Below are 16,229 nucleotides of genomic sequence, written 5' to 3'. Positions count from 1 at the left end.
TTTTGTCAGTTCATATTTTCTTAAACTTGGTAATTGTGTTCTTTCAGTCATTTTAAAAAGTTACTATATTTTTCAAAATTAGAAGCAAACTTCACATGAATAATTTTGTCCTCAGAAAAGTTCAGTTACTTTACATTAGATAAGTCCCATAAAATTGTCTTTTATTTAGAACATACCTCAGACTTCTTTCATAAGAGTAAACTTCTAAATGTTACATTTGTCCATTCTAAAGAAATCAGTATTACTCTTCTCTTCTTCACTGATTTGGTCTAAATTGTGCTTATAAAAGAAAATATAGTACATAGAAAATAGTATGTGTTACATATAGTATATAAATAGTATGTAGAAAATGCTTAAGTGGCATTTTAAAGAAACTTATTTTTTAATGATTTTAAATTTTCTTTATTATCAATTTATTCTCAGAGACAAATATTTAAAGAGTTTCTAGGGGTGCCTGGCTAGCTTAGTTGGTGGAGCATATAACTCTTAATTTCGGGGTTGAGTTTGAGCCCCACGTTGGGTGTGGAAATTACTTAAAAATAGTCTTTAAAAATAAATACATAGAGAGTTTCTAAAGCCATGTTGAAATATTTAAAATAAGATATAAGGTGATTTGGGCACCTGGGTGACTCAGTCAGTTGAGTGTCCAACTTCTGATTTCGGTTCAGGTCATGATCTCAGGGTTGTGAGATCCACCCCCGCGTGGGGCTTCACACTGGGTGTAGAGCCTGCTTAAGATTCTCTCTCTCCCTCTGCCCCCCACCCTGACTTTCTCCCTCTAAAAAAAAAAAAGGAGAGAGAGAGATAAGTTGATTTATATATTGCTGCGTCAATTTTAAGGATTCTTAGAAATACCAGTTTTATTTTATGGATTAATTACCTTGACATTAAGATAATTTCTTGCTCTGATATGGTTTTGTGTTCTTTCCTCTGAAGTGGGTTTCCTTCATATCAGGGCACACATTATACTGCAGTGTACTGAATCCTCTAAGATAATGGTATGAACAAAGTGCTAAGAAGTCGAAGGAGCGGAGCCTATAGAGATTCTTCAAAGAGGAAGTGACATTTAAACTGTCCCTAGGGAGATTAGTAGAAATTGCTTGGCAGAGAAAGGAGAATACAGGTAGTCTCAAGAAACAGAGAATATTCTGGTGTTGATAAATCATAGTTATATGTTTTCTAAAAACAATTAAAATGTTAGAAAATATTACGGTGACTGATGGTAGCTGCACTTGTGAATAGCATAATGTGTAAACTTGTCGAATCACTGTTGTACACCTGAGATTAATGTAACACTGTATGTCAGCTACACTCAAATATACTTAAAGCTATACTAAAAAAAATAAATATTTTTTAAAAAGAAAATATTAAAGTTAACATTTGAGCCATGTGTCATTAAAATGTATAGTTTGATCATATATATTAAAAGAAGTTAGGGCTTAAAATGGTTCTTAGCATCTGTAATTTCAGGATGAGTAAATTATTTTATTTTTTTTACAAATCAAAAAATTTTTTTTAATTTTATTTATTTATTTGACAGAGAGAGACACAGCGAGAGAGGGAACAGAAGCAGGAGGAGTGGGAGAGGGAGAATCAGGCTTCCCGCAGAGCAGGGAGCCTGATGTGGGGCTTGATCCCAGGACCCTGGGATCATGACCTGAGCAAAAGGCAGATGTTTAATGACTGAGCCACCCAGGTGCCCCACAAATCAAATATTTTTATATATATGTCCCCCCAAAACTCATCTTGGATCAACAATAACACAAAGGTCCACAATTGGAAGAAAATCTCTTCCCATGTCCCAATGCCCGTAAAGCCGTAACTGAAATATTCGAGCTCTGTGCTTGTCTTATTCTCCTCTTACATAGTGATACCACAGATTTCTTTATTCACTTAAAAAATGTGCTGAATGCCTACTATGCGCTAAATACCACATTAGATGCTATGGTACCAGCCTGCGAGAAGCTCCCAGTCTAGCCCGGAAGTCAGATTACAGGTAGTCACTTAAACCTTGGATCTTCCCCACTTCTGTAAAAGCATAACCTTAAGCCAAAAATTGGGATTTTTCTTTGATTCCTCTCTTTCTCTCATTCCATATATCCAGTGCATTGTCAAATCTTGTCACTAATGTCCTTAGTTTTCCTCTTCTCTCCTGTATTTCTACAGCCTTCACTTCTATTTTCTTATTTCTCAGGATGGGTAAATTATTTATAAAACAATTCCATTGGGAACATTTGGGATCTTCAGAGAAGGAAAGAATCATGCTGAGCAATATAACTTCAACTAGCGTGAGGAAAGAGAAAGGGCTGATTCCTTCTAATTCTTAGGGAATTGAGATAAAGCACTAAGGGTTTATGAAAGATCAAATAAGAAGAGACAGACTACCTTCCACTAACAGAAAGGGCAAAGAATAAAAGAAAGTCTCTCTTTGAGGGAAGCAGAAGTTTAAAATTCTATGAATAATTCTTGATATAATGGAAAATAATAATCCTTTAAGATTGAATGACATTCATTCTGAAATAAATTATGATTCTAAATAGTATGATCTTTTCTCTAAAAGACTACTTAGAGGAAATGAGATGGACATTTGGTTTGTATTTCTATTAGAATTTTTTTCCTCCTTCATTTAGTCACCAAATTTTATTGAATTCTCAGGCTTTGTATATGTTTTTATTCCTTTCACTTTGGGTTATCCCATTTTTTGGGGGGGGCAGATATCTGAAACATGTAGAAAGGAGAATTTATGCCTATAAATGTAGTTTCCATATGTCAGAATACTAACATTGCTACTCACTTTATCTTGTGTTATAAAGAACCTGACTCTGTGAGTTTTGCCTAATTTGGAAAACTTTTTTCCAAAATCAAAGCATAGCCTTGATTTTCATTCCTTCATAGCAACACATGTTCTATCAAGTCAGGGTGATGTAATTATGCCTTCTGAGGGAAGCACCAGATTGAAATATTATTTTCTGTGGGTTTTCATTGATACTTACCATTTGGTGAAGAGAACATTCTATTTCTTCAAATTAGTGGACTGATAGAAAAAACAGTTTTTCCAGAAAATTGTTTCTCCTATTAATTACAAGACTGGAACCTTAAAAAATCCTAATCAGAGGGCAGTGATTTTTATCTGCATTGTTCACTGAAATGTCCAACGACTTCCCCGAAGTGTCTTTGTAGGTATTGAACACAGATTTGTTGAATTAAAGAATTGCTAGTATACCTTTTAATTGATAAGTTCAGGTTTTTTTATTCTTCTGATTGACCTTTGATCTGAACAAAGTGCATCATTTTTTTTCTTTAACTAGGTTTTCCTTTTCCTTGGAAAGCATGGGAATACGTTTCTCCAGCTCCTTGATAAAAGTGGTTTGTGAGTTAGGAGCATATGCCTATATTCCCACCCCTACACACTTCAAATATTTAGAGCTATTTACAGTATACAAATCCGTATACTTAAGGGCAATTCTGGAGATAATTAACAAAGACACAGAATCATGGAGTTTTGTTTTGTTTTTTTCATTTTTCGAAGGGACTTTAGAGATTATCCAACCCAACTCCCTCATTTTATGGTTGAGAAAATTAAAGCCCTAAAAGGTTTTTTTAGCCCTGGGCCCCTCTGCTAATTAGTGTTATTGCAAAACTAGAACCCAGGCCCTGACTCCTGGTCAAATGTTTTTTTCACACACATTATAAATAGCTTTGTCAAGATGAAGGCTTTTTCCAGTTAAAATATTGATTCACCATCAGGACACCTTCAGGCAAATATTTTAATGCCCAAACTATTAAAAGAAACTTTCCCCCCCAAATATAAAGAGTATTTCATAGCCAAAAATTCTTCTGAAGAACCTGTTCTTCCCAAGCTATTAATGCAGAGAGTATTGACATGTTTGTTAGTAGATAACACTTTATATTATCAGTTGGTAACCTCTTAGATTAGTATTTTACCGCTAAAGAATTTAAACTAGTTTTAATATCTTGAATTGTATTTGAAAGGAAATTGGCCTCTGAATGGTGAAGTACAAATATTAGTTGAATATTCTCAGTTGCTAATATGCACACTCTTGTGGGTTCGGTTGCTGTGTCTGTACGTCAACAGGTAGGCAAGTGAGGACCTATGTGGTTAACTAGGTAACTTAAGGTAAGGATCAATCTGAATAGCAACAGCTTATGTTATTGCAGCACTAATTCTATATCAAAAGTGCTTTACCCATAGCAATCTTTGTATTTTAGGTAAAAGTAGTAGATTTTTATCTCAATTAACTAGATTTTTGTCATTTTTCCTTTAATTGGATTGATACAGATTGGAATTTTAAAGTGGTTTTCTTTTCTTTTTTTCTTTCTTTTTTTTTTTTTTTGCCAAAAACACATACATTTGAACTTGGAGGAGGGCATACAAGAGGAAATAAATTAACTGAAGTGAGAATCTTTTTCTCTCCCAACCTTCCTCTATAGAAGTCTATAGCTTCCCAGCTACCACATGCTCTGCCTCTTCCTCTCAGTAGTCCCTTGATGGTTCCTCACAGTCAGATAGGAGAGTATGACAATCCCATTAAAATACCTTTATTCACAGTACCATCGATTAGAGAAATTTCTCTTTTCAGATAGTCCATTATATTAACACTGAAAACATCATTTTACATTCAGAGGAATATGCAAATCTCAAATATTCTATTTCAAATAAGGTCCATCTCAATGTTTATCTCAGCATTTGGTACTTAGTAATATTTTTAACATAATTTCTACCTTGGATTCCATTTCAAAGTGAATTTTATAGGCAGGAATTATTAGTTTTATATAGGTTTATTTTTATTTCTCCATGTTTCAAAAACTAAATTGATATACTTTGGATTAATAAACGTGTCATAAAATATCACTTTGTGAAAGGAAGAAAAACATCCCAAGACCAATGATACAATATTTAATTACTAATTTTTTTAAATGAGTCCAGAATTTAAAAGGCAGTTCCATAAATGAAATTAGATCATTAGAAATAAAGCAGAGGGAGTGTGAATATTGGAATAAGCTTCTAGTTGGCAGTATAGTTAACTAACTAATTCTATTTAGAGTCTAGAAAGGATAAAGAGAAACAATTTTGATCAAATACATGAAAACTAAACATTCTTTAAATGTTAAAATTGGAAAATTCACTTAAGTTTTATCAGTTGGAGGTGACAATATTACCTGAATAATCCAGTGTTTCTGTCCATTTAAAATGATCTCCTGGTTAACATAAAGATTAACATGAAAAACATATAATAATGGTCTAACATATAAGAACACAGTGAGCAAAAAACTGAATTGCTTGTTTAACTCTAAAGTTCCTCTTGTTGGTTTGTCAAATCTTCCAAAAGATATTATAGAAATGGTTCATACAGCATAAATTTGTTAGGATTGTATTTTTCAGATGCTGCTTTTTTAAATAACCCTAATTTTAAAATGTAGCCAAGAACTACACGCTCAGTTTCTAAAATGTTTATAGAAAATATGTTATAAATGTGGAATTTATTTATGTAAAGTACTACAGATTTGGCTTGCCAAGCTTTTGTGAAATTGATCTAATTTATATTACTTCACTCTTAATATTTTACTTCATGATATTCCATCATTTAGAGTTGATAATTTACTTATGTTACATATAATAAATTTTATAGTGTAACATAATTAATCAAAATTATATAATTTTTCTGTAAAAGTGGAATTTTGAATAATGTTAGGAATATACTTTGAAAAATTTGATGCCTGAATCTGAGTGATCAAAAATATTCTTCCACTAAACATTGGACAATAATTAAAATGTTATTTTTAGGATATTTTTCAGATTTTTTGGACTGACAGAGCACACTTTAGCAGAATGTGATTTATCTAACAAGATAAATTGACTTGAATTTTAATGTAAGACCAATTTTTTTTCTTTTGTTAAAAGTACACAGCTCATAACCTGCTAGTCTCAAAATATGCAAAGAAATTTCAACTTAAAATTTATAATCAATTTTGAATTATAACGAACACTTGAAAAAGGAAAGCCAAAGCTCTTTTCACCATAAAGAACCTATGGAAAAGAAATTTCTTTGCCATTGTAAACATGTATGAAAGAAAAAGTGAAGAAATTCAGCAACTTTAAAATTATTAAAGGAAATTGATAACAAACTGAATGAGTCCAAAGTATATGTTCAGAACCCAATTTATGTAATGATATGGCCAATAAGCATCTTCCTGAAGTCTTTGCTGAGATTCAGTTGCCTAAATTCCTAATAATTAACATTTAAAAAAATTTTTGCTTTAGTTACTTTAGTCATCTTTGATGTTTTTATATTCTTTTTGGAAAATGTTCCAGATATTCTACAAAATAAAAAATTGGATGGTGTTTTTTTTTTAAAAGCGTTTATTCTCCTGAAAGCAACCACATGGGGAAATAAGTTGATTTATGCTTTGTATAATTCGAAAATTCTTTAAAACAGTTTATTTTCAGATCCGTATTTTACATTGTGCTGTTTTTTTGTTTTGTTTTGTTTATTTATTTGTTTTATTTCAATAGCCTTTTATGTCACCTCGGTACCCTGGAGGTCCAAGGCCCCCACTGAGGATACCTAACCAGGTAAGATTCATGTGCTACTTAAGTCAATGGGTTTTGTTGTTGTTTTTAAGAATCAATAAATATCTTTAAAATGTCATGAATATTTTTTTCCTATAAAAATATTAAATTATCCTTTCTCTATCCCATTTAGTGCTACTTCTGGTAATACATAAACTACTTCAAGGATTGGCAAACTACTGTCCATATGTTGGCTGACTGTTTTTGTAAATAAAATTTGATTGGAAAACAGCAACACTCATTCATTTACATATTGTCTGTGACTTCTTTTACACTGCAGTAGATTTGAATGGTCATGGTGGAGACCATGTGTAGACTGTAACCCTCAAATACTTACTATCTGGATCTTTACAGAAAAAAGTTTGCTGAGCCTTGAAGTCTACCATATACCTTGAACCTAATTGTGTATGTGTATATATATAATTTTGGTAAATGCTAAACACAGTTATTTAAAAGAGGACAATAAAATTTTCTATGAACATACTTTGCTTTATTTTTATATAATATGGTTTCAATATCACGGTTATAATACTCCTATCAGTTTTCCCCAGTTATAATGATATATAGAGAATATAATTAGCTGCTTCTAGAAGGGTTAGATCTATTAATAAGTAAATCGTTAGCAATAGATCTTCCAGTTCTTTTTACCTACTAGAGCTCTCTGAGATTTCATAAGCTTTTATTCTTACATAGTTTTTTTATCAATGTCAGAAATATTTATTAGCTGAAGACAATAAAGCACAATTTTTACCTGCAAGGAGTTTATAATTTAGTTTTAAGATACAGAAAATGTACATTTATATAACACAAGAAGAAATTAAATGCTTAATCTTATGGAATATTTATGTCGAGTAATTGTTTTGTTACTTCCTTTAATTCTGTTATTGTATGTCTCAGCATTTTCCAAGATCTAAAGTAAGCCCTGTTATTCCAGTAAATTCTTTCTCATTCTTACTCTCTTTCTATCTAAACTTCCTTCCTGACCAAAAATGTAACAAGAAAGTTGCGCTTCCTAGCATATTTGATAGCAACAGAGTTCTGCTTCTCCTCTCCTAACTCTTGCTGAAATTATGCAGTGTCCTTGAAGTGTCCCAGTTTGCTGGTATTCTCTGCTTCTCGTGCACAGCAAGGATGCCGGCACCCACATCCACCCCCAAGGGAGAACGTTAAACAGGCAGCAGTGCTGGATCCTCTCATGGTTATAGTGCTGGGAGTCCTCACATTAGCAACTGGAGGAGCTTTTCCCTTCAAACCCAATCTGCATTCAGTACGTAGGGCCAGGGAAACATGGCATGAAATAGGAAAAGGAAGTGCACAGATGCCAAGTGTTTCCAACATATGGGAATTTTATTTTCTCTGTGGGTGAACCTGTGTATATTAACAGTCAGATCTACTTATATAGGTGCCTGAGTTTTTAGAATTTCCTTCTAAACGATGGAAAGTTGTATCTTTCACTGGAGTCTTCATGATGTTTCAGATACCCCATCCATAGCTTTGTATGTTACTTAGATCTAAGAGGTTCCTGAACATCTGAATTAGGGAAATGTGAGTTTCTTGTAGCAAGTGTTACTAAAATTTTTTGGCTCCATATATTCCATATCAATGAGGAAAATCTGATGGGATTATTGGAATTGGATCCATTTGACGTTGTTGAAATGCCTGCCATGTGTAAATACAATGCTGGGTTCCATATCTACTGAGACTCATAAAATGGAAAACACACTTTGTGGAAGAAGAATGGGTTGTGGTAAATCTAGATTGTTTGAAACTTTTTTAAGAGCAAGTACATGATGGGGTGCCTGGGTGGCTCAGTTGGTTAAGCGACTGCCTTCGGCTCAGGTCATGATCCTGGAGTCCCAGGATCGAGTCCCACATCGGGCTCCCTGCTCGGCAGGGAGTCTGCTTCTCCCTCTGACCCTCCTCCCTCTCATGCTCTCTCTCATTCTCTCTCTCTCAAATAAATAAATAAAATCTTAAAAAAAAAAAAAAAAGAGCAAGTACATGATGCCTTTGGATTTTTAAAAGAGGCAATTAAAACTTTAAAGGTAAGAAAGAATATGATTCAGGCTCTTTTTCCTCAAGAATTTTAAACAGTCTTTACCTAAGTATATTTTTAAATAATTATACTCTTGTTTGAGTGGCTCTTTTTGTCCACTCATCCCCCCCCACACACACTTTATATAGTTAAACTTTATTAATTCAAGCATCTGTCTTTCTAATGTATAATAATTTACATTTATACTATTTTTAAAAAGAATTTTCTGAGCAAATTAATTGTGTTAATAGTGTAAACATATTGTTTTAGGAAATGTTTAACCTATTTAGGATCATGACCTTTTCAAGCAACAGAATGTTTCTTCAGTTTTATTATGTAGTCATTAAAGTAGAATTGGAAAAACTATTTTTGATGATTAATTGGAATCTTGCATATAAAAACAACACAAATATGTTAAGTATTTTTTTATTTCATCTTCATTTAGAATGATCATAAACTAATTAAAATTTGTTTTTCTGATAGATTGTATCTAAGAAAATAAAAAGTGAAATACTCTCCAGGGGTATTAAATAATCATTTTGAGTATGTAAAAGATATTCCTTTAATAAACAGATTTTTCAGAATTTATAATTTCTAATGATTAGACTGTAGATTTTAAGTTCTCCTGAGATGGTTTTTATGGTTCTAGACTAAATTCACAATGGTTTATACTAGTTGTATATTTATAGGACTGGGTATTTGGAAGATGGTATAATATCACTCTACCAAAAAAAATATAGGAAGGGGTAATGGTCTCTAAAAAATGGAAGAAAAGTAGAATTACAAAAATATACAAAAAATATACTGCAAATAATATTTGCAGCATATAGTGCAAAATATACTGCAAAGAATAAATATATATAAAAACACATGAAACATAGAAATTAAGTCCAAAAAATAAATTTGACTATACAGTTTTACACTGAAATTAGCTCAACTGTCAGAATAGGCCATTGGTGTTGCAGCATCCAGAACCTGGAGGAGAACAAGTCTTTATCCTTCTCTTAGATAAAAGTTTGATCAGAAAAGTTCACAGTGTTTATTCAACACTATGCTGAGGAAACCAAGGCAGCCAGAAATACAGAGACTGTTAATGAGTGACACCAAGAATAAACTACTGATTTATTGATTCCATAGAATTTTTAGTTTATCCTTTATTTCTGACCATTCCTGAAACTCTGTAAACAGGTATGTGACGTGGTTGATGCTGTTGACCATTTTATATTCTAAAGCTGATATTGGTATTCTAAAAACACACTGCATCTGACCATTCTACTGAGAGTCTCGAAGGTATTTCTCCAACAGTAGTTGAGTAGTTAAATACGTGATGACGGAATCAAATGGTGAAATAGTATGCAGCTACTAAAAGGCATGTTATAGAATTAAATTTTTGATGAGATAAAATGTTTATGATCTATTACCAGCTATAAAGAAGTCACAAAGCACATGTAGTATATCACCTTTTATATATCACTGTACAAACTCAGTTTCCCCAACTCGCCACACACACATACGCACATTTGTCAAAGACCGTAAAGACTATGTCCTTTATTTCTGGATAATAGAATTATGAATGATTTCTTTTTTTATTTCTGCATTTTAAAATTTGCATCGAACCAGTATTTCATTTGTAATTAGAAGAAGATATTATTGGTTAATTATAGAATAGGTAAGTAAAAGTACAGATATTTTATTCTTCTGGTTATTCAATATATAAGATTATCCTTCATTAATATTGAATATATAGATCTTACATGATAAAAGGAAAAACATAGTGGATGCTAAGGATAGGCAAATCTTAAAAAGGATTTTTCTTCATTGCTTTTCACATAGGGAAAATACCAATAGGCATTTGAGCAGAAAAAACGTTGTTGGGATGTTTACTCATACACTGAAAATAAGTTTACATATTCCTATAACAAGGTACCTATATTTTAAAGTACACTTTATGTTCTCTTTTCAGGATAAATGCCATTTAGCATGTCCTTTCCCAATAATTTTGTCTTGGTAAAGTTTTCCACATGTAGAATTTTACTTTTATTTAATGATATCAATGTAAGAACATTAGACCTCAGCTGCATTAAGAGAAGTATGTTCTACATTGAATAAATAATAGGAGTCCTATAGCTGAAATTTTAAGGATGACTATAGTAAATCTCTAGCTTTAAAAATTAAATGTTGCACAAGTCTAATATAAATTAGTGATTAATAATGAAAACATAAAGTAATTTTTTTGGTCAGTTGAGAATATCCCTTTCTTCATTGAGATCTTCGCATTTCTTTATTATTATAATAATTACACTACTAATATATTTAGATTATTATTTGAAAAAATTAAAAAACGTATTATTTTCTTATAACTTTGAATTATGAGTGTATCCTGGGATATAGGCCCTTTCCAATTTCTACCTTTGTAGAGCATAGGAAATTAACAAATTCAAAATGTCTGGCACAAAAGAAATTCATTCTCCTTCCCAAACCAAGAAAACTGAACATAGTAAATGCTGTGCAATCTTACTCAAGTTATGTATGTAGAACTTTTTGATACAATGTTTACTTCTTTTGCCAAAACATATCTTATTATCTTATAACATTTTTATCACAGATATTTCCTTTTTGGATATAAGTAAAAAAAAGTCCATTGCCATGTATTTGATTGGAAACTTCATTGGGCTATACAAAATCTCTCTCAAAAATATTCAATCATTCAGCACATATTTGTTGAGTTTTACTATGTGTCAGGCACCATTCTACTTGTAGGCATACGTCAACAAACTAATGAGAATCCCTCTTCCTGTGGAGCTGGCATTCTAATTCAGCACTACCCAATAGAACTTTTTTTAACTTTATTAATTTTAATTTAAATGGCGGCATGCAGCAAAGGGCTAGTATATTGGATAGTGTACTTGCAGTAGTTGAGATATAGACAAAAGAGAAATAAATAAGTAAATATATGTCAAATGGTGAGTTGTGCTTTGAAGACAAATGTTTTCCTATACTGACTGTAACATTTCTGCATTTTAATATCTTTTTTATGAATAGTGCGTTTTTGCAGGAAAAAAAAATGACTGATATTCTTGAAAGGACCTCATTTGTGTCAAGCACCTTAGGTCCAAATGCCAGGAATGCCCAGCAATGCATGACTTTGAGCAAGTCACTTAACCTTTCTGGGCCTTGATTTTCTTACTAGTAAAATGAGAATGGACTCAATTATTTCTAAAATCCTTTCTACTTTTAAGCTTTCTTAATTAGGTGATTCTACTTCACTTTATATAATTGTGAGGGGGCCCATCCAAAACGTTGGTAGGTCGAAATTATTAACTGAATTATATCATAAAAGCAACGATAAATTCACTATTTTTTTCATCATCAGTGAGCCTTTACTCTCTATGAGGAGGCAATATAGGTATCGGTATTCAAGGAAATATGTACCAGAATCTTAAGTTCCTAGAGGGGCTTACCACTGGAATCATATGATGAATCCTTTGTGAACTAATTTTTTTAAGAAGCAAGACATTTCTCCACATGTTTCTGTTTAAATAAAATTTCATATTATTTCGTTTATTTTAAATCCTAGGAGTTAAGGCTTATATTTAGAACTTTTGGAATATGTTGACCAGATTTGAAGCCTTGGCTCTGCTACTTACCAATAGTATAATCATCAATAAATTAACAAATTATTTACAAGCAGTAGTCCCCCCCTTATCTGTGGAGGATATATTCCAAAACCTCCAGTGGATGCCTGAAAACCACAGATAGTACCTAATTCTATATAGGCCATGTTTTTTTCCTATGCATACATTTCTATGATAAAGTTTAGTTTATAAATTAGGCACAGTAAGAGATTAACAATAATAATTAGTAATAAAATAGAACAATTACAACAATAAACTGTAAAAGTTATGTGAATGCAGCTATTTCTCTCTCAAAATATCTTACTGTACTGCACTAACTTTTCTTCTTATGATGATGTGAGAACATAAGATGCCTATGTGATGAGATGACATGATGTGAATGACGTAGGCATCATGACAAAGCTTAAGGCTGCTCTTGACCTGACAATACGTCAAAAGAGGTATCATCTGTTTCAGGACTGAGGTATAGCATGGGTAACTGAAACTACGGAAAGTGAAACTGTGGATAAGGGCGAACTACGGTATTAAACCTGTTTCTCATCATCAGGAAGGATTAGTAATAATAATAATAACAACCTCATGGGATTGTTGTAAGCACTGAGTGAAATAATAAATATAATGAGCCACAGGTATATATTATTGTTGATATTATGTTTGTTATCATTAAGTGCCCTCATCATTAGTGTTATTTTCTCTGTCAGGGTGAAGATCTTTTATAGAACAAAGAATGTATGTCAAAATTTGTGACTAGTTATACAAGTCTGAATGGAATGTGATTAGCATATTAAAATATGAAGATAATATCAACCCACAAGATATATAAATTTATTTTTCCTGATGTTAAACTTTTAAGGAATGTAGTGATTATGGGCTTGTTAGTGGGCAAAACAATCATCTGGTAATCCCAGGACTGATAAAAATCTTTTAAAAGTTAGAGTTCTGACCTACCAAAAGACAAACACTGATGGCCAAAGAGTTCAATTTAGAAAAAGGACACTGTTTTTGAATGATAACTTGATATTAATCATCATTTCTATGAGATTATGCTGTATTTTTAAGTGATGAATGGAAACTAAAAGACTTTGTCAACTGTTTTGATATTCCAAGATAAACAGGAAAAAGTAAAATTTTGAAGAAAATTATTTCCAGGGATAAAACATGATGCCCTTAATAAGAGTTAGAAATTCAGATTCTAAGTCCGGAGTATAAAACTTTAACCGGGTGCCTGGGTGGCTCAGTTGGTTAAGCGACTGCCTTCGGCTCAGGTCATGATCCTGGAGTCCTGGGATCGAGTCCCACATCGGGGTCCCTGCTCAGCAGGGGGTCTGCTTCTCCCTCTGCCCTCTTCCCTCTCGTGCTCTCTGTCTCTCATTCTCTCTCTCTCAAATAAATAAATAAAATCTTTAAAAATAAATAAATAAATAAAAAATAAAAAATAAAAACTTTAACCACTTGCAGAGCTAAAAAAGCAAGAATTCCAGACTCACAATTGAAGATAATGCTAATTAGTCATATAATTTCAGTTCGCCTGATTCATTTTTTAAATAACTTTTGACAGTGTTGACTACTTCTTGCTTCTTAAAACTCCCCATTCTAAAATGTTGGGTTGGTCCACTTTCTAATTTCATTCCTATTCAATTTCACTTTCCTTTCCTACCTCTCCTTGTATTTTTAAAGATTTATATTTTTGTGGGGTGCCTGGGTGGCTTGGTCCATTAAGCATCTGACTCAGTTTCTGCTCAGGTCATGATCTCCGAGTTGTGAGATTGAGCCCCACATGAGGCTCCACACTCAGTGTGGAATCTGCTTGAGATTTTTTTCCCTCACCCTCTCCCTCCCCCTCTACTCCTATCCCTGCTCATGTTCTCTCTCTCTCTCTCTCAAATAAAATAAATAAAATCTTCAGTAAATATTTATCTGAGCCAATAGGCACAGATAGGTTCCATACTCCTTCAGAGTTTACAGTCTACTGGAGATGGAGAGAGGAAAATAAGCCATGACTGTATTTAAGTTCTATGAAAATGAGATATAAAATCCTATAAAAGCACATAAACAGGCCTTACCTCCCTGGCATGTTAAGATGTTCAGGAAGGAAGGAGTCATCCAGAGGTGACAAAAAAAAGAAATGTTGTTGTGGTTGGGAGATCTGTTATATTGAGCAAAAAGGTGAAAGATATTGAAGACAATGAAAGCCAGGTTTCTCACTATAGGAGAAGTATTTACAAACATAAAAAAGAAGAAGGTTAAAAATAATCCTGAGGTTTTACATTGGAATTGGACCTATTGACTTTGTTCTGGGAAATATGAATTTATGGCATGTGTATATACCCTCCTCACACACACAGATATAGAGTTAGTCATAGATATATATGTGTGTGCATATACACATGTGTGTACATACACAGATTTTTTAGTGCAACATCTACTGAGAGGGCCAAAAAGTAGTGTACCCAAGTTACAGTGAGCACTCTGAGATCTCAGGTCTTGATGTCTAAATGTTGTTCTCCACTAGAGGGAATCAGGGCTCTGGGCCCTTTGGAGTAAGGTCTGTTTTCAGAGCTAGGCTACAAAAAATAATGAGATGAACTTGGAACATCTCATCCAAGGAAGAAAATGTTCAAAATATGATGGAGACATGTCAGAAGACCATAAGGACCAGCTTGAAGAGCCTCCCGCTGGCCAACTCTTGAATATTTGAATATTAAAATAAGTGATAATAATAGATTACAACCCATTGATTGAAATAGGAAGGAAGGAAGGGTGGAAGAAAAGTTGTTCCTTACAGTGGATATGCCGAATACACCACATAGAATGATAGACATGGGATATCTCCATTTGGCAACTATCCTAGTGCTTAGCAGTTGTCAGTGGATGCTGGTGGGTTGATAAATGATTGATGACGAATGGGATACTGACAATCTTGGAATAGCTCTAATACTAAAAGTAATCAATTACAAAGGGGAAAAGTAATGATCCCATGGTATACAGACCTGGTGTACACCAACACAATTCGATGAGAAAGGTTAACATCCCCAGTAATGGGATGAGTGAGCATCATGTGCCTCTGAGGTGATGATATCTTCAGGAACCCTTCTAAGAAAATAGGACCTGAGTGTGGGTCATGAAAAGGCATCAGAAGATCCTATAGAATCGAAGACCCAGACTAAAACTGTTGAGGACATGACAGGGAAAGACTAAGGAATAATTCCTGCTTGGACGAGGGTGAAGAAATACAACCACTAAATGCAACATGTGTTCCATGAGATCCTGGTCACAGAAAGTAAAAAGGAACATTGTTGAGACAAATGGCAAATTCGAATGAGGTCTGTGGCTTGGATGGTAGTGTTGTATCAATGTGGATTTCCTGTCTGGAAACGTTGTGTTATGGTTATTTATGGGAATATCCTTATTTAGAGAACTATATTCTGCAGTACTTAGAGGTGATGAGGCATAATGTCTACAGCTTGCTCTCAGGTGGTTCTGAAAAAGATTGATGATAACAAGTGCATATAGAGAGAAGGAGAAAGGGTGATTCAGGGCAGGTGTGGTGAAATGTTAACAGTTGGGCAATTGATGTCAGAGTCTATGGGAATCCTTTGTACTGCTTTGTATAATTTTTCTGTAAGTTTTAAAATTAAAAAACATATATACATATTTTAAAACAAATGGGAAAACTTATCCCAGCCTGGGGTGATATGGAAGAATTTTGCCAGGAACTGATCCCTAAACTGAGATCTAAAATATGTCAACAAGAGGCACATAGAGGTCTGTGAGTTCCTTCAGATGAGAGATTGTTTCGTTTTAGTTTACTTTTGTTTTTAGTGGTAGGCATTGAGATATTGTTGATTAAATTCATGAATTGAAAAACCCTGAAGGAAGTTTGGTATGGCTGGAAGTTAGAACGTTAGGGGCAGCAGCAAGAAATTATGTTGGAAAGATAAGCAGGGAATAGATCATATAGTAGCGT

General features: G+C 33.2%; 1 protein-coding gene across 8 annotated transcripts in view; it reads left to right on the top strand.

Annotated features, from left to right (window-relative positions):
* The window catches only part of SSBP2 (single stranded DNA binding protein 2), a 288,797-nt gene that overhangs the window by 217,970 nt on the left and 54,598 nt on the right, over nucleotides 1–16,229 (top strand). For all 8 annotated transcript variants that reach the window (XM_064596315.1, XM_064596316.1, XM_064596317.1 and 5 more), the window contains one exon: nucleotides 6,536–6,595. In XM_064596315.1, the coding sequence (XP_064452385.1) occupies nucleotides 6,536–6,595 (60 nt within the window). The remainder of the gene's footprint in view (nucleotides 1–6,535; nucleotides 6,596–16,229) is intronic.

This window comes from Mirounga angustirostris, unplaced genomic scaffold, assembly GCF_029215605.1.
Source record: "Mirounga angustirostris isolate CCGP_5_RB_7025 unplaced genomic scaffold, mMirAng1.0.hap1 SCAF_7, whole genome shotgun sequence".
Taxonomy (NCBI): domain Eukaryota; kingdom Metazoa; phylum Chordata; class Mammalia; order Carnivora; family Phocidae; genus Mirounga; species Mirounga angustirostris.
Note: the sequence above shows the minus strand (reverse complement) of the source record. Positions and strands in the feature narration are given on the sequence as shown.